We start from the raw sequence: 24,291 nt of genomic DNA on the forward strand, positions 1-24,291 counted from the left end.
AAACCTCCATCAAGATATAGAGCATTCTCATCACCCCAGAATGTCCCCTCGTGCTCCTTCCCAGACACTCCCCACCCTGAATTAGACTCCTTAGTGGTTAAACCAATTTATCCCCAACCAGGAATGCTTGAGAGCACACCACACCCTCTCCCACACTGTGTGGTCAATGTTTTTGATGTGAAAAATGGTATCTGTTTAAATTGCATTTCTCTTATTGTGAGTAAAGTTAAGTGTATGTTTATGAACCATTTGTATTTCCTTTTCTGTGAGTTCTTCATATTGTTTGTCCATTTTTTTTTAAAGATTTCATTTTTCTCCCCAAAGCCCCCCGGTACATAGTTGTGTATTTTTAGTCATGGGTCCTTCTAGTTGTGGCATGTGGGATGTCGCCTCAGCATGGCTTGATGAGCGGTGCCGTGTCCGCGCCCAGGATTCAAACAGGCGAAACCCTGGGCTGCCAAAGCGGAGCGCACGAACTTAACCAGTCGGCCACGGGGTTGGCCCCTCGTTTGCCCATTTTTGTTGGGTTGTAGTCTTAACATTATTTCATTTGACTATCCTTTTGTGTTAAGTAAACGATTAATTTTTATCCATGACTGCCTAGAATTTTTAATAAAATTTACATATGTCCTGTGATGCTTCCACTGTTCTCTTATTAGTGCAAGTAGTTTTCTTTTTGACTTTTTTTTTTAATTCCAGGAGTAATAAAAGTTCACTGTACTAAAACTAGAAAATATAGTGAAGCAAAAAGAAACACCACCTATGAGTACACCATTTAAAAATAATCATTATTAGTATCTAGATGTATTTCCCCTCCCAATACTTTCTATTGTATGAGTGTGTATATATACATACATACATATACCCACACGTGTGTGTGGGTATAAAATACATGGTGCATGCTGTTTTGTGATTTGCTTTTATACATACTATTTTGGGAGCATCTCTCCCATTGGTAAATAGACTTCTGTAAGATGGTTGGACCAAGACAAGGATGTTTGTATGGTAGACAAAGGGTAGTCCTGAAGCAGTGTATCATTGTGGTTAAGAGCATGGACATGGAAGCTAGACTGCCAGGGTTCAAATCTTTGCCCTGCAATTTACTAACTGTGACCTTAGGCAAGATAGTTAACTTCACAATGCCACAGTTTGCTCATCTGTAAAATAGAGATAATAATAGTACCTATCTTGTGACATTATTGTGAGGATTAAATTAGTTAATATAGGAAAGTGCTTACAGTAGTGCCTGGATGTAGTATTTGCTGTATAAGTGTTTGCTGCTGCTACTATTGTTTATACAAGAGGTTGTACTCAAGAAAAGGCATCCAGAATGGGTATTGGAGAGGGCAGAGTAGGAAGTTGTATTGGCCATATGATATAGAATTCTCTGCTTAAGGAGATGAGGGCCAAGAAATCATTTACAATTTAAATAAAGTTGTTGGCCTAAGAATTTGCTCCGTATCAAATAGCCCAGTGCAGAACCTCAAGTAGGTTCTTGAAGGAATAGTCCTTATAGTAGAAAAATTGGCACTGCTATTTCAAGAGTATTTGTAGACTAGGGTTTGAATCAAGCCCAACTAGGACTGGCTCATTCATAAAGAAAAAGATTTTGTGGAGTCAGCAGAAGTTTTTCATTAGCAAATGTGAAAAATAAATCAGATTAGTTGCACAGGAGATAAGGGAAATGTAACACTGTCTTGCTTCTAACGATAAAATAATACTAGTGGTGTTTTTCTCTAACTTGTGTAGTAATGCTTAGGTACTTCCCATGGCTTGTTTTCAGCAGCCATTTTGGCCCCGTGTGTTCTCCATCGATTGTCATTTGAGTACTTTTTATGCGTAAGCTGTTGCTATCTAGGAGGATATACATACCAAATAAGTGATAATATAATATATGTGACAGGAGTTTAGAGGTGAAAGGAGTGTCTGGAAAGAAAAAATAAGTATTAACTAAAAATAGAGAGTGATGAAATAAAATTAGAAGGACAACATGGGATGTGATGATTATGCCCTATACAGATTAACATCCTGGTTTATGTTGAGTGCCACCACTATTATTTTGAGGTGAACGTTTTGGCTTTCTCAAGTCTTTAAACTGTCTTTTTTCTGTCAATGATAGTTTTAATTGACCTATATGCCTTTAATGTGAAAGCCCAGAGTACTTTTAATTAAATCTCCTATGACATTTTGAAATAGGTGAATATATTGGACCTTTTGTCTAAAATGGAGAGAATGAAGAACAGTAATAGGAGAAAATACTGGCAAATCATATGTCTGATAAGCGACTTGTATCTAGTTTAGGTAGAACTCTTGCAACTTAATAAAATAACAAATAGCCTAATTAAAAAATGGGCAAAGATCTGAATAAACAGTGCTCCAAAGGAGGTATGCAGATGGCCAATAAGCACCTGAAAGGATTCTCATCACTGATCCTTAGATGAGACACCTTCACACCAACTAAGATGGCTTTAATCAAAAGGACAGACAGTAACAAATGTTGATGAGGATATGGAGAAATTAGAACCCTCATACACTGCTGGTGGGAATGTAAAAAGGTGTGTTCACCTAGAAAAAGTGTAGCATTTCCTCAAAAGTTTAAACATAGAGTGACCATATGACCCAGCAATTCTGCTCCTAGGTATATATTCTGGAGAAATGTAAACATTTGTCCCCACAAAGACTCGTACATGAATGATCATAACAGGATTATTTGTAATAGCCAAAAGTTGGCAATAATCCAGATGTCCGTCAACTGATGAATGGATAAATAAAATGTGGTATATCCATACCATGTAATATTATTTGGCAATAAAAAGAAACGAAGTACTGATACATACTCCCAACATGGATGAACTTTGCATTATGCTATGTGAAAGAAGCCAAACACAAAAGGTCACATATGGTGTGATTCTGTTTATATGAAATGTCCAGATAACCACATCTATAGAAGCAGAAAGTACATTAGTTGCCTAGGGCTGGGGGTAATGAGAGAATTAGGGGTTTATAGCTAAAGAGTACTGGGTTTCTTTATGAGGTGACGAAAGTGTTCTAAAATTGACTGTGGTGATGGTTGCACAACTCCGTGAATACACTAAAAACAAGTGAATTGTACACTTTAAATTGGTGAATTGTATGGTATGTGAGTTACTATCTCAATTAAAGCTGTTACCAAAAAATGACTAATAGAATGGAGAAACTAGAAATTAGCCACTTCTATTCCTCAGGTAGATTTCTTATTGAAATTGGTCTTAAGAGAGGCCTCAGGTTTTTCTTGATGAGAATTATTTATGCTCCCCCTTCTTCCAACAAATTGCTTGCTCGTTATATTTTTGATGTGGCTCGACACCACGTTTTCTGGTATTATGTGAGTTTTATTATTTGCTTCTGAGAAATTCTGTTATGTGTTAGAGATAAGCAATCTTCCGTTTTAATTATATTTTAATAGACTTTCATTAGTACTTAAAGCCAACATTGTGATTTTGTAGCCCTATTTTTATACTAATGGTTTTCAGGGAATAGGTTTAAAAATGATTTTTTAAAAATTTGGGAAGATGATATTAATAGTACTCATTTTTTTCCTGTATTGCTTTTGTGTAAAAGGGTCTCTGTTAACATTATCCATGTGCCCAGCTAGGATATGGCATTTTAATATTTGATACAAAGTAGAGGTGGAACTAGCAGTTATATGTATAATGTAGTGTTAAAATGGTCACTTTGCATTTGGTTTGATATTAATACTTCTGTAGTATGTTATTTAGGCATATTAGTGACTTCAGGATGTGTCTGCAGTAATGAAATTTAACAAAAGACGTTTCCTAAAACTTCATCATGAATTTTGTAAACTTAATGCTTATGGACTCCACTTGAGAAGCGCTGCTCTATGGAATGTGCATTACACATGGAAGTGCACTTTTAAAATTTTTTGAAAGAATTTAAAAGTCTTTCGGTATTACTTTTTTTTAAAAAATCTGAATTAGCCTTAGAATGTGGCATCAAACCATAACTCTGAAAATAGCCCATTTCCCCTTACTGCATTAATTTTTTTAAGAAATGAAAGTATTGCATGCACATTATTTTAAAAGTATCATGAAAAGCAGCCTATCTCTATTCTCTCTCCCCAGAGGGAAATACTTCTGTTTTGGTTCTTCATAATTGAATAATGTGTAAATTGCAACTTTTAAAATAAAACCTTATTGAAGTAAAGCATACAGTCAGAAAAGTATACAAATCATAAATGTTTAGGCTTAGTGAATTTTCAAAAAGTGAACATCTATGTTACCCCATCTAGATCAAGAAATAGAATATTACCAAGCATCCCAGAAGGCCCTACCCCCAACAGTAACCACTTTCTTGATTTCCGGTATCATCGATTAGCTTTGCCTGGTGTTTAAAATTTTTTACTAAAGTATAGTTGACATACAATATTATATTAATTTCAGGTGTGCAACATGGTGATTCTACATTTATATACATTATGAAATGATCACCACCACAAGTCTAGTAGCCATCTGTCACCATGCAAAGTTATTGCAGTCTTATTGACTATTCCCTATGCTGGATGTGACATTCCGGCGACTTATTTATTTTATAACCGGAAGTTTGTACCTCTGAATCCCCTTGCCCTCATTTTGAGCTTTGCCTGTTTTTGAACTTTATATATACGTGGTTTCCTACAGTATGTATTCTTCTGGCACTTTCCTTACAACATTCTGCCTATGGGACTCGTGTGTTGCCGCATCTAGCAGTAGTTCATTCTCATTGCTGAGTGGTATATGAGCAGACTACAATGTGTTCATTCTTCTGTTATTAGAAATTTGGGTTGATTCCATTTTGGGGCAATTAGAAATAGCACTGCTTTAAACATTCTTGGCCTTTGGCTGCACATAGGTACATACTTGGGTAAAATCCTAGGAGTAGAATTAACTGGGTTGGAAGGTATCCATATTGCCAGAGGTTTTTAAAGTGGCTGTACCAATTTGTTCTTCCAAAAGCACGGTACTTGATTTATCGACATTAGACTATAAAAGATATGGATTGGGGCCAGCCCAGTGGCGCAGCGGTTAAGTTCGCACGTTCCACTTTGGTGGCCCGGGGTTCGCCGGTTCGGATCCCGGGTACGGACATGGCACCACATGGCAAAGCCATGCTGTGGTAGGTGTCCCACATATAAAGTAGAAGAAGATGGGCATGGCTGTTAACTCAGGGCCAGTCTTCCTCAGCAAAAAGAGGAGGACTGGCAGTAGTTAGCTCAGGGCTAATCTCCCTCAAAAAGAAAAAAAGAAAGGATTTAGTTCCCCTTAACCTCTCCCTCCCTGCTACTTTGACACTTTATGTTTAGTTCAACTGTAGCTGAATACTATTGTAATTTGAAATAATCTCTGCTCTCCTACTGATTTTGGAAAGTAGCTTTTCTCTGCTTGCGATAAGAAAGCATTATTAGACACCTCACCCCTCAATTGTATTATTCAAAAAAGGAATGGGCCCTCTTTCATACAGACAGGAAGTGTACAGAATTTAAATTTGTGCCACATCATGTGACTAAGTAGTGTTAACAAGGGGGGAAAAACCATAAATAAATGAGGTTAACAATATGACAGACGAGAGAGTAGTGTAAAACTACTGATTTGAGAATAAAATACTAGAATAAAACCATTTCTCCCATGCCTGCTATCTGTATTTGTTAGGGCAGAGATAGCTGCTTAAAACATTATTCTCAAAATTTCTGTGGCTTAATGTGAGAGCACTTTATTTTCTTGCTCATCTAATAGTCCAGCGTGGGTGTTCTTTGTGAGAACCGTGGCTTTCCTTGTATGCATGTGGGATTTAGGGGCCCAGGCTGCTTTCGTCCTGTAGCTCTGCCGTCTCTTAGGGTCTCGGAGACCTCTGCATTCAGCCAGATTGGGGAAGAGATTGTGGAGAAAGAATGTGCTTCTAAGAATAAAAGACTTGTTGCAGAGGGGACCATCATCACTTCAGTTCACATTCCTTTTGTGGGAACCTCATGTGGGAGTCCCACCTAGGTGTAAGGGGCTGGGAAATGTAGTCCCAGGCTGAGCACATGTCCAACAGTGCCAGCTCCACAGGATAATGGAGGAGCATGGGTTTTTGCTGGGTGGCTAGTGAGCCATTTCTCCTGTACCATCTCCTTGAAGATAAGACCAGAATAAGTAATGTTTGTTAATTTGGGATAATTTCACATCTTTTAAGATGCTAATTATTTTAAGTGGTGAATTTTTATAGGGAAATAAGTTTAGATTTAGAACTAAATGGCGTTTCTTGCTTCCTTTGGCACCGCTTAGTTGCGTGATTTGTTTTAACTTTAAGTTTCTTATACTTTACAGTTAGGTCATCTTTCGGTGAAACTTAACATATTTACACCAATTTTACAAACTGCTAAGAAAGAAAAAAACTGTCAACCTATGTTGTGCCATTGGTTGTAAACATAGATTACATTTGATTTAACCCCCTTTTCCATCTTTTTCTCCTCCCTTCCCTCTAGTTTGTGATTGGCACAATGGAAGAAGCTGGAATGTGCGGGCTAGGGGTGAAAGCGGATATGTTGTGTAATTCTCAGTCAAATGATATTCTTCAACGTCAAGACTCAAATTGTGGTGGCACACGTAACAAGCATTCATTGGAAGATGAAGGCAGTGACTTTATAACAAAGAACAGGAGTTTGGTGAGCCCAGCATGCTGCACACAAGAGTTAAGAGAGGAAATTCCTGGGCGAGAAGCTCGAACAGATCCCCCTGATGGTCAGCAAGATTCAGAGTGCAACAGGAACAAAGACAAAACCTTAGGTAATCCTCTCTGCTCCGTGGTTGGACGTTTCCACATGCTGCTCATTTTACTTCTGTTTTCTGCAGCACAGGTGATTAGGAACACGGCCAGTGGTGAGGTGGATGTTGTTTACCTAAGGCATCTCTTGTCTTCAGTGGGGTCAGCCTACCTGTCTGCTGCACTTATGTAAGCAGGAGGTGAAGATAGCAGAATAGGAAGTTGTTTCTCTCAAACTAATCAAGAATTGGCTTTCTTGAAAAAATTTGGGGTCAACTTGATGGAAATAGTATTCGACTTGCCTTGTTTGCATCTTTAATATAGTCTCACCAAAATTTACTGTGAAAACTATATTTGATCACTTTATTTAAAAACTTAAAAAACTTTAGAGACTACATAATGTTATTTGTAGTTCAGAAAGTGGGTTAAGACTGGCTTTCAAGGATATCTCCTGCTGTGGTTGAGATTTAGGACTAAGAATGTGATGTGTTAAAAATCTCATTATGAAATCTGAAATCCCCTTTTATTTTAGCCTTAAATGTTGCCCCTAGGTTTTTTATACTTATTATGCCTAAGATTAACAGTTTGATTTGTATAGGTTTCCCGTATGCTAAGTTAGAATTATCCTGCTTATTAAATCCATTTTCTGCTAACTTGTAAAACTTTAAAATTATAGAAATACAAAAATAAATTTTAATTTCTTACAAATAAGACAAATTTCTTCAAAATCAGCAGCTCCAATTATATATGTAAAAGCAGTGGAGTCTTAAAAAGTCACATACAACATTCCTGTGTGACCAGGCAATTCTACCTCCAGGTACGTACCCAAGAGGATTGAAAACACATCCACATGAAACCGTGTACACAAGTGTTTGTGGCAGCATTATTTATAATTGCCAAAAAGTCAACAGCACAGTTGTCTGTCAGCTGATGAATGGATAAACAAAATATGGTACATCTGTACAGTGGAGTATTATTCAGCCACAAAAAGGGATGAAGTATTGATAGACCCTACATGGGTAAACCTCGAAAACATTGTGCTAAGTGAGAGAAACTAGACACAAAAGGCCACATATTATATGATTCCATTTTGTGTGAAATGTCCAGAATTGGCAAATCCATGGAGACCGAAAGGGTAGTTTTTGCCAAGGGCCTGGAGGAGGGAGCAGTGGGGGAATGACTGCTAATGGGTATAGGGTTTCTTTCTGGGGTGATGAAAATGTTCTGAAATTAGACAGTGGTGATGGTTGCATAACTTTGTGAATATGCTCAATTGTATACTTTAAAAGGGTGAATTTTATGGTATGTGAATTATATCTCAAAAAAACCCAGATGGAGTGTGAGTTTAAAAATCTTCATGAAAATTGCAGGTTACATTAACAGTTATTTCTAAATATATTCAATAATCGTGTTTAATCGTCTCTTTTAAAGTTCTTATTGGCTTTGGGCTGAATGAGAGACAGTTTTGTTACTAAAATTTTATGTGGATAGAAAAGTATTCTATTTTATACCAAAGTCATTTTAATATATATTTTTCATGAAATATCTTACATATAAGAGCGAACATTTAAAAAAATAAAAATGGTACCTATCACCCAGCTTAAGAAATAAAACATTATTACTTAGTTTGAAACACCATGTGTACCCTCCTATCTCAGCCACTTGCTTCACCCTCCTAAGTCCTTAAAATACGGTTGTTAAGCTCTTTTCCCCAAGGGAAGAGCTATCTTGACATCCTTTTATTTATACTAAACTTGGTTAACACACAGAATATGCTTACTAAATCATCAGAAGTTATTTAAATTGCTCATAGGAAAAGATATGTGTCACAAGTAATTATGTGCATCTTAGATAGGCAGAGAGTACCAACTGAAATTCCCTTTGAACTTGCTTCTATATTTGTACTTGGTTAGGAGGAAGCTTTTAAAAATATTCTGCCCTTTGTAACTTGCCCTTTGCCTTAACTTGGACATCAATGATTAAGCAAGGGAATTTTTAAGCCTTCCACAAGAGTTTTTCTTACACATAGCTAGCCAGTGTTAGTGGGTGAAGAAATTTGGAGTGGGGGTGGGGAGGGAGAGATGCCTGCTAATCCAGAACTTAAAAATAGCTTTCTTAATTTAGCTGGTAAATCTCTTATTTCTAGTTCTAGGCATAAATTATTTTACTCTGGATGTCAGAACATAGGAAGTATTATGTAGAATTCACAGGTTAGATTTGATCTCATTCTTCTTCGGGGACTTATTTCTTATCTTGTTAATCATCAGGAAAAGAAGTTTTATTATTGATGCAAGCCCTAAATACCCTTTCAACTCCAGAGGAGAAGCTGGCAGCTCTCTGTAAGAAGTATGCTGATCTTGTGAGTATTAAATCAAGGGAGTGAGGTCCATATAAAATATAGCAAAATGTATATGTGCTTGATAAGCTTTTTAAAATATGATTTTGATGTAGCTTTAAATGTAAAATTATATTTTATTCCAAAATTGAAGAGAATATTATTTCTTGGGCTTTTTGTGCTTGTATGCCTTCATTTTATGAGATGATACAGAACATTATAGTGCACAGATACGGCAAAGTTTTTCTAAAACTCTTCTTAGAGTATCTCTGAGTTGGCCTCTTTATTCCTGTGTTGTGCTGCTTCTGATGCCGGTCAGGTGGGGTGTAGTAGTTCCTGGATTTAACTTTTCCCCAGGGGATTCTAGAGCTAAAGGCTCTAACCATTGTGATTGAAATTGTGAGTTAGATGAAATAGTCTACCAAAACAATACTGTGTCTCAGGAAAATACTTATTTAGCATCTACTATGTGCCAGGTTTTCCTTTTTCCATCTTCCAAAGAAATTGACCTCATTTGTTCTAGGCCCATGTTATTTCAAGTAACATTAATTCTTTTTTCAAAATTACAAAAGCAGTCTCAACATGGAAACACTCCCATCCTATTTAAGTTGAAGAATGGGAAAGTCATGGAACCTTTTGAAGTAAGGGTTGTGGGAAACTTACAGAGTGAGTGCTTCTAATAGAAATGCTGAAATTAATGCCTTTTGTGAAATACTTAAGTGAATTATCATTGACAATTTTTATGCATTTTCATCTGTTGTTAAAGCAGTTATTCCATATCATCAACACTGCTCTTTCTCAATACCAGCTCTAAAAATGAATTCTGTTTCTTTATTTCTCAAATAATTACAATTAATTTCCTTTAGTTTATAAAGGGGTCTGTGCATACCTCCACATAGCTGGCAGGCAGCAGCAGCAGCAGCAGGAAACCCTGTGCCTCAATGCAGATGGCCTAGAACAAATGTACAGATGACAGAAAACACAGTGTGGTCAGATTGCTGGCTTCGGGAAAGGAACGCTTCCATTGGCTGTGGAAGACAGTTCCTATTGGTTCCATCCCCATGAGGAGAATCATGTGAGAAGTGGTGGAGAAAGAAGATAAGAACAAAAAAGGGAAAAAGAAAAAAATGGAGAAGAGAGTAAAAGACAGAAAAAAGGCAGTGTAGAGGGTTAGCCACATGATCCAGTGTGTGACAGCAGCAGCCGGCCATGGATGGATTTGGAGAAGAAAGGGCAAATAGTTGCCTAGGGCAGTCCATCTCAGGCTCTCAGAGATCATTGGGATTTTTGTTAAAAGGCATCTTCTGATTCACTGGGTCCGTGTTGGGGCCCGAGAGCTGCATTTTAAGAAGCTCCCAGGTGATGATGATGATGCTGTCAGTCCTTGGATCACACTTTAAGTAGCAGGGTCTAGGGTGTTTTGTCTGGCTTTTTTTTGTGTGTGTGTAAATGGGTATGGTTATTTTTAAGCACCAGTAGTAATCACTACATTCATTTTTAGGGTGTGACACATTGAAGACTTGCCTAGGGAGTAACCTCTCTTTGATTTAGATTTGTGCTGGACATATGAAGGACAAAATGTGTACTGTTTTCAGAAAATGTTCTAAAGCTTTATTTCTTGAAACAACACTCATTTCTTTTAAAAGGTAGGGTATATAGGTTATGTAGCAGTGAGACCATCAAGGGAGTAGCCTCTTCCCGAGGATTATTCAGAAAACTTCCCTTTTGCCATTACTGTCCTCTGCCTTTTTTGTGACAGCATCTTCTGACATCACTGGTGCTTGTGGCACTGACACAGAGAGTCCTGTAGAGCAGGTGGAGTAGTACACCACACTGTAATCAGGACTGTCCATCAGGGAGACCCTGTGGCTGCCACAGTCACCAGATAACATGGGTCCAGGAAATTGTTACATTTCACTTTCTAAGTGTGAACACCATCAGGCCTGTGACATGAGCCTTAAGTACGTTATAGTGCTGTTCTTCCCGCTTCCTTCCCCAGTTTGTGTAGGCTATTACAGCGTAATGATCGATCTTGATATCTGGTTGGGTAGGTATATTCTCCTTACTGCGTTTTTCCTCAGCAGTATCTTGGCTGTTCTTGGCTCTTTACTCTCTATAAAATTTTAGATTCAACTTACTAGTTGCATGGGAAAAAACACCATTTGGGGATTTTGAAGAGCATTTCATGGAATCTATAGATGCATTTGGGGGAGAATTGCCATCCTTATGAAATTAATGGGACTTAAAAAGTGGATATCCTTATGGAAAAAAATGAAATTAGATCCTACACACCATACACAATGATCAATTCCTGGTGGATTAAGGAGTTAAATGTCAAAAATTAAGTTTTAAAAATTTAAGCATTATTTAGATTTTTTTAGATATATTAATAGGTGAATATTTTTCCAAACTTGGGTTAAGGATTTCTTACCTCACAAAAAGCACTATCAGAGAAAAGATTGCAAAAATTGGCTATATAGAAATTAAGACTTTCTGTTCATCGAAGCACTTTAAAAGAAAGTGAGAAGACACATTACAAACTGGGGAGAACATATTTCCAACAAATATAGCCAACAGAAGATTTACTATCGAGACTATCGAAGGAACACCTACAAGTGAATACAAAAATGACATATAGCCCAGTGGAAAGCTGGGTAAGAGACACATAGGAGCATTTCATAGACGTGGAAAAACAAAGATAAAGAGATATCTTAACATAAAGGTACATAAACATGCAGAGAGGTTAGTGATCAGGGAAATGCAGATCAGGAAGGACTACAGTGAGATGCTATTTTATGCCCATTGTTGTGGCGTAAATTAAAGGTTCTTGTCATGCTTAGTTTTGGAGAGGATGTGCATCTACATGATCTCTTATAAATTGCTAATGGGAGAATAAATTTGCCAGCCACTCTGGAAAACAGTTTGGCATTGTCATGTGAAATAGAACATTTAGAAATCATTGCCTAGCAACCCCACTTCTAGGTTTGTACCCAAGAGAAATTCTTGCAGGTGTATACCAGGAAACACAGGAGAATGTTCACATCTTTGTGAGTTATAAAACCTGGAAACAACCCAGATGCCCATTGACAAAAGAGTGGATCAGTAAAGTGTGTTGTGTCTTGTATATTTTTTAAAAAGTAGAATATTATACAACCTGTGGGCCAAATCCAGCGAGGCCTGTTTTTGTACTGCTCATAAGCTAAGAATGGTTTTATATTTTTAAAGCGTTGTTTAGAACAAGAAGAAAATGCAACAGACACCGTATGTGGCCGGCAAAGCCCAAAATGTTTACTTTCTGGCCCTTTACAGAAAAAAGTTTGCTGTCTCCTGATCTATAGCTACATGCAAACAATCTAGATGAGTCCTAGCAATATAATCCACAGCTGTACTGTCCAAAAACACTAGCCCTTAGCCACATGTGGCTACTTAAGCTTAAATTAATTTAAAGAAAATAAAAAATTCAGTTCCTTAGTTGCACTAGCCACAATAAAGTCGAAACACCTAAAACCAAAACGATTTCTTTTAGGACCGCACACAGATAACATAAAATAAAGAGAGCAAAGGAGTTGTCAACCCAGGATTCAGGGGTCAACCCAGGATTCAGGGTCGTGGTCCTCTGAGTCGGGAGGGCAGGGTGAGTTCAGCCCTCCGTGGAGTTACAGACTGTGCGCAGAGCTGGCAGCCTCTTTGAACCGTGCTGCAGCCCACAGGCCATAGTAGGATTACTTTACACAAGGATTATACAAAAACCAAATTATGTTTCTGGCCGGAGTTTCTGTCAAAGTGTTTTTCATAGCTGTAAACATATTGCCTCTAAGATGCTTGGCATGTTTTGATAGGCCACAAGGTGTCACTCTTGCTCTTAAAATTGTGACTCAGCATCATTTCCTCCTTCAAGTAAAAGGTCAGTAGGGCTGCCATCTTATCTGTTAGTATTGATTTAACCTTGAAATAAACTCATTTACTTCAAAACTAAAATTGGAGTGATTCCCCTCTCACAAGGAACCCTGCGTGCTGTTTAAGTTCTAAATCGGAGGACTGTTTCAATAAAGTAGCCCATGCGTGTTTTTCAGAAAAGTAAAACTTGATGGTGTTGAGTCCTAAAAAGTTTTCTGAGGGCCGGCTCAGTGGCATAGTGGTTAAGTTTGCGTGCTCCGCTTTTGTGGTCCGAGGTTCGTGGGTTCGGATCCCAGGCGCAGACCTAGCACCGCTCATTAAGCCAACACTGTAGCGGTGTCCCATATAAAAATAGAGGAAGATCGGTACAGATGTTAGCTCAGCGACAATCTTCCTCAACCGAAAAGAGGAAGATTGGTAACAGACGATAGCTCAGGGCCAGTCTTCCTCACACACACACACACACACACACACACACACACGTTTTCCAAAAACATCAGGTTTTTTTAATCAGAAAATTGAGATTAAGACATTTTCCGTACCCTAAATTATTTGCTTACTTTCCTGTTACAAGTGGAAAAGAGAAAGTTGGCAGAGTAGCATGGCATGAAATAATTTACCAATTATACTGCAATATTTGGTTTTTAAAATGTGTTCCGCAGCTCTTCCTGTAATCCTTCCTTGTTAATTTTAGCTGGAGGAGAGCAGGAATGTTCAGAAGCAAATGAAGATTCTGCAGAAGAAACAGGCCCAGATCGTGAAGGAGAAAGTTCACTTGCAGAGTGAACACAGCAAGGCTATCTTGGCAAGAAGCAAACTAGAGTCTCTTTGTAGGGAGCTTCAGCGTCACAATAAGACGTTAAAGGTCAGTTGGTTCATTTTCTCTTTTCAGGAGGAACTGACAGCTTATTTTATAATCACTGTGTACCTATTTGCAATAAATCCTTGTCTCTACTTGGAAACAGAGATGCCACCTTGCTTTCTATTTTGCTTGCCTGACCTGATGCTTCTTAACGTGCCTCACACTTGGTCGTGGGTAATCTAGATGAGGTGGATGTTTAGACCACAGCTCTCCTGCTTGGAGCCGTGCCTTAGGAAACTCAAAGTTGCCAATTTTCTGCTGAGCACTGATGTGGTTAATTACCATGTATGAGAAGCTGACATGAAATAAGAAGTGAGGAGGAACAGACTTGGGGTAGAATGAGTGTGGGAAGGGAAACTGCGCGCTGAGCTGCTCCAGGGTTGTGAGTCGGCCGCATTGTCAGACTGCCGTTGCCCCACCCCAACAACCTGGTTGCTACGTACTTTTAGAATAGCACTTACACCTTGCTGATTATAAAGGAAGAGGGCACAGGTACCCAGAGAGATTAATTGGTACCAACAGAGGAAGAAGGAAAAAGAGGAGAGTCATGGGGCAGGCCTGTCCTCATATACCGTTTCAGTATGATTCCAACTGAGCGGAGTCTCTTGTCAGACTCCCCCACCATAGCAAAGCCCCAAGGCCCTAGAATATAGGAGCACTCCGGAAATGGATCTTCACCTGTTCCAGGAGCCATTAGTTTTTTTCTTTGCTTTTGAACCCTTGGATTTAGATATTAATTAAAGTAGGTGCTATCTTTTCCCCATAGTAAATCACCATTTTAATTGGACTGATGACTATTTAGACATGTAAAGATCTTTTAGCACTTGTATCCTAGCAAGCGTTGGAAGTAAGCTTTTTAAGATAGAGATTCCTTTTGTCCCTTGCCCTCTAGGGAGTAGAAAGTGTGACCCAGAAAGTAAGCTGCAAGAAGGGATCTATCTCTTCAGGCTGATTGAAGATGCTCCCCTGCATAACCAACAAAGAGGGTATTTGGGAACACTGTGTGGAGAGAGCTGGCTGTGTGGAGAAGCTCCTTGCTTAGCTTTCAAGATAGTGAATTTTAAATGGTCACCTAGCACTTATTTTAGAGCAGGGCAGTTTGTATCTCTCCGAGTACTCTTATCTGTTTAGGAAAAGCTGCTTGCTTTTAAATGAGAGCCTTCTGGTCATAGATAAAGGGAAGGAATTATAGTTCAGAAGCAACACTTTGGGGCAGCAATAAATGAACCCATATAGCACCAGCTTCTTTTGTGAGCGTCTTATCTATAGGTCTGTGCCATTAACAGAAATTATTTTGGATGATAAGGAAGAAAATATGCAGCAGGCACGAGAGGAGGAAGAAAGACGTAAAGAAGCAACTGCACACTTCCAAATTACTTTGAATGAAATCCAAGCACAGCTGGAACAACATGACATACACAACGCCAAACTCCGCCAGGAAAACATTGAACTGGGAGAGAAGCTGAAGAAGCTCATTGAACAGTATGCACTGAGGGAGGAGGTAAAGACCTTTTGTTTGTTTAGACAGCTTCTCATTATTAGCACGAACTTTCACCATTCACTACTAAAGTAAAACTATTGTCACACGATGTTTTAGAACTTTTGTATATGTGCAGTAGAAGTCGGGCATTTATTAGGATAAGCCTCAGCCACCACGTGAGCAGGATTCTTTGGGATCATCACTCAGTGGCCCAGGAGTCAGTGGATTTTGGTTTATGAGGCAATTTCTTGGAGACATGTTAAATACTACTTGTCTTCCATGTGATACTGGAAGATTGTGATTTAGCATACAGATTTTTTTCCTCTTATCTAGGCTAATAATAAATGTTTGGCCCCCAAATACCCCATATTTCAGACATTTATGATAATCTGTACAGTCTCTACTACCATTCCATTACACCTATGTTTCAGATTTTTTTTTTTTTTAAATGGGAGTTTTATACTACTGGGGAGAAAAAGAGAACTTATTTCTAAACCTTCATACATACACCCATTGAAGTAAAAAGTTTGCTGGACAGATCCATGGCTGCTGATCTTGGTTACTGGCCTCCAACTAAGACTTTCACAAGCTAGTCTGGAAGGTCAGAGGGGGCGTCTGGATTAAAAGCAAATAGGTGAGGGGCTGGCCCGGTGATGTAGTGGTTGAGTTCACGCGCTCTGCTTCAGCGGCCCAGGGTTCACAGGTTCGGATCTCAGGCAGGGACCTACACACAGCTCATCAAGCCGTGCCGTGGTGGCATCTCAGGTACAAAATAGAGGAAGATTGGCACGGATGTTAGCTCAGGGACAGTCTTCCCCAAGCAAAAGAAGGAAGATTGGCAACAGATGTTAGGTCAGAGCCAATCTTCCTCACCTCCCCCCCCCCAAAAAAAAACCAAATAGGTGATTGCCTGCTTTCAAAGGTTCCTCACTTTGAGACGTCAGATGGGCAGGATGGAGGCATTGGGGTTTTAAATGTTGCCTCCCCTGCCTTTATGTTAGTAATACATGTGCTTTTATGTGTGTTGTATCCCTTATACAAACAGGTTAAAATAGCTGATTAAAATTACCAGAAAAGATCGGGGTGCCTCTGTTGTTTTTTGTATCCAGTTTGCAAGGCAAACTTTAGATTATATTAATTTAGAGTTTTACATACAGCCCTTCAAAAACTGTTAAGGTTTTTAAAAGATTTTATTTTTATCATTCTCTCTGCCTTTTGCTTTTTTTTTACTTTTTCTTATGGAAAATTACAAGCTTAAAAGTAGAGCGAGAATATATCACCTGGCTTCAGCAGATGAAACCACAGTTTCCTGTATTCCCTTCAGCTTCTCCTGGGTTATTTTGGAGCAAATTCAAGGTGTCATATTATTCCATTCATAGATATTTGAGAATGTCCCTCAAAAAGATAAGAATTCTTTTTAAAGCATAACCACAATGTCATTTTCACACCTAAAAAATTAACAATAAAATTATTTAGTATTAAATGTGTAGTCGTTGTTCAAATTTTTGTGATTATCTCCCCCCCTTTTAAGGAAAAAAAAAGCTATTTGAAATCAAGATCTAAATAAAGCCCATCCATTTCATTGGTTGATATGCCTCAAGTCTCTAACATAAAGATTTCATTTTCTCTCTCTGTTTTTTTCTTTCAGTGGGTTATTGAAGAAACTTTTTTTGTCCTAGAGAATAAATTTTCTATTAGATTATAAAGCCCTCAATTTTCTTAAAATTATTCTTTGGATTTTGTTGTTTCTGCCACATCACAGAGGTAGAAAAATTGAAAGTTATATATGTTTAAATCACAGAACTTGTGAGTGTTATTTTGAATATTATCAAATGTTGTTTCTTTGGTCAGGAAGAGTTACTCTTTCTGCATGTGAGAAGGGGTGTTCTTATTACTTTATTGCACGTAAATAACCACTTAACGATTTCATTTGGAGAAAATGACAGTAAGAAATAACTTGTACCAAATGTCTAATGTGTGCCAGGCGCCAAGCACTCACGTATTGTCACCAGTGCATTGGCTTTTCTAACTGCACGGAGGTATGCTTATCCCCCATAGGCAAGGGAACTGAGATTCAGCAGAGGGGGGTTTGCCTGGGGCCACACACTAGTCAGGGTTTGACCCCAGGCCATTTGTACCATCACAGTATGCTGCCTCCAACTGAGAAATTCGGGAAGATTTAATGGGCAGAAAAAGATATCCAGGAATTTTGTGTATGATGTACTGGTTTAACGCTTTAATCCCCATATCCATCTTTTTCTGCATACGGTTTGAGCCTCATTTTCATTGTAGGGCAGAAATAGGAAGTATAAGCCGGGCCTGCTGACATGCTCGATGGCCCATCTCTGAAAGGGAGGGGTACAGGGTGGAAGTAAGAGGGCTGCGTTCCCGCAGGGGCGTTTGCAAAGTGCTGTAAAGCAAGTGCGGGGACAGAGAGACCCAGTGTTAGCAGCTGTGGTGGCATTAGCAGCAAAGGCAGGATAGTAGGGAAGGTCTTGTAACGTGTGTTAAGTCCCCTCGTCACCATCCCTCCTTTCATGAAGTGATGGAAGACATCTTACTGTTCCCATAGCACATCGATAAAGTGTTCAAACATAAGGAACTGCAGCAGCAGCTTGTGGACGCCAAACTGCAGCAGACGACACAGCTCATCAAAGAAGCTGACGAGAAGCACCAACGAGAGAGAGAATTTGTAAGTTCCAGTTGTTAAACAGAGAAAGTAGTGCCAAAATTGGCACCAAAGCCATTTAAAACATTCAAACTTATTCTACACTGAGTGAAGCACCTGGGTCATGCTAACTACTTTTTTGCTATAGACTGAGAAGGGCATTTGTGTGTGTTAGGAAGCATTCGGCTTTTTATTTCTATTTAACTTTTTATACAGAAGATACACTGGAGAGATGAGACCAAGTTAGTGGAAAGACCTGCACTCATTTGACTTTTCTGTGCTTAGAATATCTATTTCACTTCTTAGGTAATGGCCACCAAGTTCAAGAATTATGCCAGTATATAGCACATTAAATTCAGCGGTTCCGCTTAATACCGGGCATATGGAACGTGCACCTCCTAATATATTGTTACATTTGTTTTAAAACAAGTAACTTGAAGCTAGGGAAACTTTGTTTATTTACTCTGGTATAATTTTCTGGTAAAATTTTAACAGAATTCTCTATCCCCTAATCACTCAGCGTTGTTCCTAGAGTGTATGCTCAGATTATATTGCCTGTCAGTAATTGCGAATACAGTGGAATCTCACTGGGTATGTATATTTAACACATGCAAATTCAACTATACGTGCTTAACCAAAAACATAATAAAAGTGAAAAGTGATTATCATAATGAAGACTGTTCATCCAGCCTTCACTCAAGTAGCCTAGGCCCCAAGGCGAGCTGGTTATGAAGACTTGGTTCCCGGGTGGCCCTCAAGATGTGAACAGTCATGCTGAGTGTAAGTCTGGGATTAAGAGAGATGCCTTTTTCACACAGTATGGTCCTTCCACGTGAACCAGCAGTACTGTCCTGTGCATAACTGAAAAGACACTTGTCATTTCCAAAGCTGGAGTATAAATTTCATATATACACATGGACGTGTGTACATTACACATGTATGCTTTTTGGTTGGTTTAAGGACTTTTCAAGGCTTATTTGGACTGTGTGTGCCATTTTACTTCAGGGACTGAATTTCACAGCTGCCTACTATGCACCTTCACTATATAATTTTCTTGAAAACCCAAGTATTTAAATTAAAACTCCCATCCACCTCTCCCCGGCTTTTTAAAAAGTGATCAGAAACCAGACCTCAATTCCTGGCTTTGCTTCATACCCTTCACCCTGCGTCATCTGGCCCCTTGTGGAATAGAGGGGCTTTCTAAATCACCCAGATAATGTCAAGATTCCTAGCCATGTTTTCTGCTAATATTAGACTTCTAATTATTTTCATCTAAAACACAGCAATTTACCCTGACTTTTGTAAACCTATTTTTAGCCCTTCGGGGTATTTTTCTTAAGCAATAAAAGATTATTTCTACATTCTTAAGTGTTAACAAGTGAAACAGATAGAAGATATAGGTAATTGGTAATTGATGTAACATTGTTTCATCTATAGACATGTGGTTCTTGCTAAAAGAATAAGTGGAAGGATTAAGCCTATCTGGTCATTTGACATTGGAGTCATACTTGTAATTACTATTAGTATTTTGCCAGACTGTTTCTGTTTTCTAGTTATTAAAAGAAGCAACAGAATCGAGGCACAAATACGAACAAATGAAACAGCAAGAAGTACAGCTAAAACAGCAGGTAACTGGACAGCAGGGAATGGCAGGGTTTGTAAGAAACGTCTGTGCTTCATTTGCCGTCTACCTTTAAGATGCTTTTGCGTGTCTGCAGCCGGAGCCAGAACTGAGAGTAGATCACGCGTCCCTGCTGGAGTCTTTCTCTCTGTTTAGGGTGACCGACCCATCCTGATTTGCCTAGGACTTTCCTGGTTTTCACAAAGTCCCGTGTTCCAGGAAACACTTAGGTCTCAGGCAGACTGGGATGGTTGGTCACTCTGTCTGCTGTGTCCCCTTTCCAATAGTCTAGGTATTTCCCCCGTCTCAGTTTGTTCCCATGTTTGTCAGCTAATTTTCAACTAAAGAAAAATTGGTAAATCTTCAGATTTTACTTCTTTTGTATTGTCGAGCCACATGAAATTGCTGATACTTGACTTCTTTGACCTACAAAATGGCAATTTCATATAGTTTAACCTAAAATCTTTAGAATTTTGTGTTATGAGCATATAACCTATTTTAAAAACTGCCTATTGACCATACAGTTCCACTCCCAGCTAGAGCTGTGGAGGGGAGTGTTTATTGGGGGCTTTCCCTACTTTTCTTTTTTTCAAGTATCCAATACAGTATTATTAACTACAGTCACCGTACTGTACATCAGATCCCTGGAACTTTTTCACATTATACCTGAAAGTTTGTGCCGTTTGACCAACATCTCCCCATTTTCCCTAACCCCTAGCCCTTGGCAACCACCATTTTACTCTGTTTCTATGAGTTCCACATGTAAGTGAGATCATATGGTATTTGTTTTTCTCTGACTTATTTCACTTAGTGTAATGCCCTAAAGGTCCATCCATGTTGTCACAAGTGGGAAGATTTTCTTCTTCTTCTTTTTTTTTTTGTTGAGGAAGATTGTCCCTGAGCTAACATCTGTGTCAGTCTTCCTCTATTCTGCATGTGGGATGCCACCACAGCATGACTGATGAGTGGTGTGTAGGTCTGCGCCTGAGATCCGAATTCACAAACCCCAGGCCACTGAAGCGAGGGCGCAAATTAAGCACTACACTACTGGGTCGGCCCCAAGATTTGCTTCTTTTTTGTGGCTGATAATAGTCCACATGATAATAGTCCATGTATATGATAATATACATACACCATATTTTCTTTATCCATTCATCCATCAATAAACACTTAGGTTGTTTCCATGTTTGGCTTTTGTGAATAATGCTGCAATGAACACAGGGGTGCAGATATCTCTTTGAGATAGTGATTTCCTTTCCTTTGGATATATTCCCAGAAATGGAATTGCTGGATCATATGATAGTTCTATTTTTAATTTTTTGAGAACCCTCCATACTGTTTTCCACAGTGGCTGCACCAATTTCCATTCCCACCAACAGTGCACGAGAGTTCCCTTTCCTCCACATCCTCATCAACACTTGTTATCTCTTGTCTTTTTGATAATAATCATCCTAACAAGTGTGAGGTTACTTCTCTTTGTGGTTTTGATTTGCATTTCCCTGGTGATAAATGATGTTGAGCGTCTTTTCATGTACCTGTTGGCCATTTGTATGTCAACTTGGGAAAAATGTCTGTTCAGGTCCTTTGCCCATTTTTTAATTGGATTGTTTGGTTTTTTGCTGTTGAGTTGTATGAGTTCCTTATATATTTTGGATATTAGCTCCTTTTCAGATGTGTGGTTTGCAGATATTTTCTCCCATTCCGTAGGTTGCTTTTTCATTTTGTTGATTGTATCTTTTGCTGTGCAGAAGCTTTTTAGTTTGATGTACTCCCACTTCTTGATTTTTGCTTTTGTTGCTGGTGCTTTTAGTGTCATATCCAAAAAATCATTGCTGAGACCACAGTCAAGGAGTTTTTTACCTATCTTTTCTTCTAAGAGTTTTACAGTTTTAGGTCTTGAATTTAAATCCATAATACATTTCAGGTTAATTTTTGTGAGTGCTGTAAGATAGGGGTCCAATTTTCATTCTTCAGCATGTAGTTATCCAGTTTTCCCAGCATCATTTATTGAAGTGATTGTCCTTTTCCCATTGAATATTCTTGGCTCCCTTGTCAAATATTATTTAACCATATTTGTGTGGATTTATTTTTGGGCTCTCAATTCTATTCCATTGATCTATGTCTCTTTTTATGCCAGCAGCATACTGTTTTGATTACTTTAACTTTGTAGTATGGTTTGAAATCAGGGAGCATAGCACCTCCAGCTTTGTTCTTTCTCAAGATTGCTTTGGCTATTCAGGCTCTTTTGTGGTTCTATATAAATTTTAAGATTTTTTTTCTAGTTCTGTGAAAAATACCATTGGGATTTGATAGAGATTGCATTGAATATATAGATGGACATTTTAACAATATTAACTCTTCTGATCCATGAACATGAGATATCTTTCCACTCATTTTTTTTGTCTTCAATTTCTTTCATCAGTTCTTATAGTTTCCAGTGTAGAGATCATTCATTTCCTTGGTTAAATTTATTCCTAAGTTCTTTATTGCTTTTGATGCTATTGTAAATAGGATTGTTTTATTTATTTCTTTTTCAGATATTTTGTTGTTAGTGTATAGAAACGCAACTGATTTCTGTATGTTGATTTTGTGTCCTGAAACTTTACTGAATTTGTTCCAACAGTTTTTTGGTGAAGTCTTCAGGATTTCCTATATATAAGATCATGTCATCAGCAAATAGAGGCAGTTTTACTTCTTCCTTTCTGATTTAGATGGCTTTTATTTCTTTTTCTTGCTTAATTGCTCTGGCTAGGAATTCCAGTACTGTGCTGAAGAGAAGTGGTTAGAGTGGCCACCCTTGTTTTGTTCCTGATCTTAGAGGGAACTTTCACTGTTGAGTATGATGTTAGCTGTGGGTCTGTTGTATATGGCCTTTATTATATTAAAGTATGTTCCTTCTATAACTAAGTTGCTAAGCATTTTTGAACAATTGTTGGATTTTGTTAAATGCCTTGTCTGCATCTGTTGAGATGATCATATGATTCTTGTCATCTATTCTATTAATGTGGTGTATTACACTTACTGATTTGCATATGTTGAACCATCTTTGCATTCCAGGGATGGATCCCATTTGATCATGGCGTGTGATCCTTTTAAAGTGCTATTGAATTCAGTTTGCTAGTATTTTGTTGAGAATTTTTATGTCTGTATTCATCAGGGATGTTGCCCTGTAGTTTTCTTATAGTATCTTTATCTGGCTTTGGTATCAGGGTAATGCTGGCCTTGTAGAATGAGTTTGGGAGTGTTCCCTCCTCTTCAGTTTTTTGGAAGAGTTTGAGAAGAATTGGCATTAATTCTTCTTTGACTATTGGTAGAATCCACCCCATGAAGCCATCTGGGTCTGGCTTCTCTTTGTTGCCTTCCTACTTTTCAATTCAGACCTCTTAAGTTTGTCCTAATGCAATCTTTCTCTGTGGTTGCCTTTTGTGGAGTAAAGGTGGCAGATGCTGCCTCCCCACTCAAAGAAAAAGTAAAGAAAGGACTTCCCATGTTTTTATGTATAGATGAAGTTAGGCATTTGTACCTATAATCCACCCTTTTTGAGTTTATTAGATTACTTTCTTTTGAAAAATATTATTCATTTTCAAAGTTTATTATATGATAAGTTTCTTTAATATAAGGATTCTAAATTAGTTCTAAAATGCACTGATATTTGGAGGCTGGCCTAATTTTTTTTTTTTTCTTTTTTAAAGATTTTATTATTTCCTTTTTCTCCCCAAAGCCCCCCGGTACATAGTTGTATATTCTTCGTTGTGGGTTCTTCTAATTGTGGCATGTGGGACGCTGCCCCAGCGTGGTATGATGAGCAGTGCCATGTCCGCGCCCAGGATTCGAACCAACGAAACACTGGGCTGCCTGCAGCGGAGCGCGCGAACTTAACCACTCGGCCACGGGGCCAGCCCCTAATTTTTTTTTTTAATAATATTTTTTTTTCTTTTTTCTTTTTTTTTTTATTGAGTTAATGATAGGTTACAATCTTGTGAAATTTCAGTTGTACATTAATGTTTGTCATTCGTGTTGTAGGTGCACCACTTCACCCTTTGTACCTACCCCCACCCCACCTTTCCCCTGGTATCCACTAAACTGTTCTTAGTCCATAATTTTAAATTCCTCATATGAGTGGAGTCATACACAGATTATCCTTCTCTCGCTGGCTTATTTCACTTAACATAATTCCCTCAAGGTCCATCCATGTTATTGCAAATGGAATGATTTTGTTCTGTTTTACAGCTAAGTAGTATTCCATCGTATATATGTACCACATCTTCTTTATCCATTCGTCTGTTGGTGGGCACTTAGGTTGCTTCCATGTCTTGGCTATTGTAAATGATGCTGCAATGAACATTGGGGTGCATAGGACTTTTGGGATTGCTGACTTCAAGCTCTTTGGATAAATACCCAGTAGTGGGATGGCTGGATCGTATGGTAGTTCTATTTTTAATTTTTTGAGGAATCTCCATACTGTTTTCCATAGTGGCTGCACCAGTTTGCATTCCCACCAGCAGTGTATGAGGGTTCCTTTTTCTCCACAACCTCTCCAACATTTGTTACTATTAGTTTTAGATATTTTTGTCATTCTAACGGGTGTAAGGTGATATCTTAGTGTAGTTTTGATTTGCATTTCCCTGATGATGAGCATCTTTTCATGTGC

At 38.4% G+C, this 24,291-nt stretch overlaps 1 protein-coding gene across 2 annotated transcripts in view; it reads left to right on the plus strand.

Moving 5' to 3' along the window:
- Positions 1 to 24,291, plus strand: part of TXLNG (taxilin gamma) — a 52,471-nt gene that overhangs the window by 19,146 nt on the left and 9,034 nt on the right. For both annotated transcript variants that reach the window (XM_023633837.2, XM_070257696.1), the window contains exons 2-7: positions 6,500 to 6,800; positions 9,045 to 9,136; positions 13,704 to 13,874; positions 15,178 to 15,372; positions 17,924 to 18,043; positions 19,573 to 19,647. In XM_023633837.2, coding sequence (XP_023489605.1) covers positions 6,500 to 6,800; positions 9,045 to 9,136; positions 13,704 to 13,874; positions 15,178 to 15,372; positions 17,924 to 18,043; positions 19,573 to 19,647 — 954 coding nt within the window. The remainder of the gene's footprint in view (positions 1 to 6,499; positions 6,801 to 9,044; positions 9,137 to 13,703; positions 13,875 to 15,177; positions 15,373 to 17,923; positions 18,044 to 19,572; positions 19,648 to 24,291) is intronic.

The sequence above is a fragment of the Equus caballus genome, chromosome X, assembly GCF_041296265.1.
Source record: "Equus caballus isolate H_3958 breed thoroughbred chromosome X, TB-T2T, whole genome shotgun sequence".
NCBI classification, from domain to species: domain Eukaryota; kingdom Metazoa; phylum Chordata; class Mammalia; order Perissodactyla; family Equidae; genus Equus; species Equus caballus.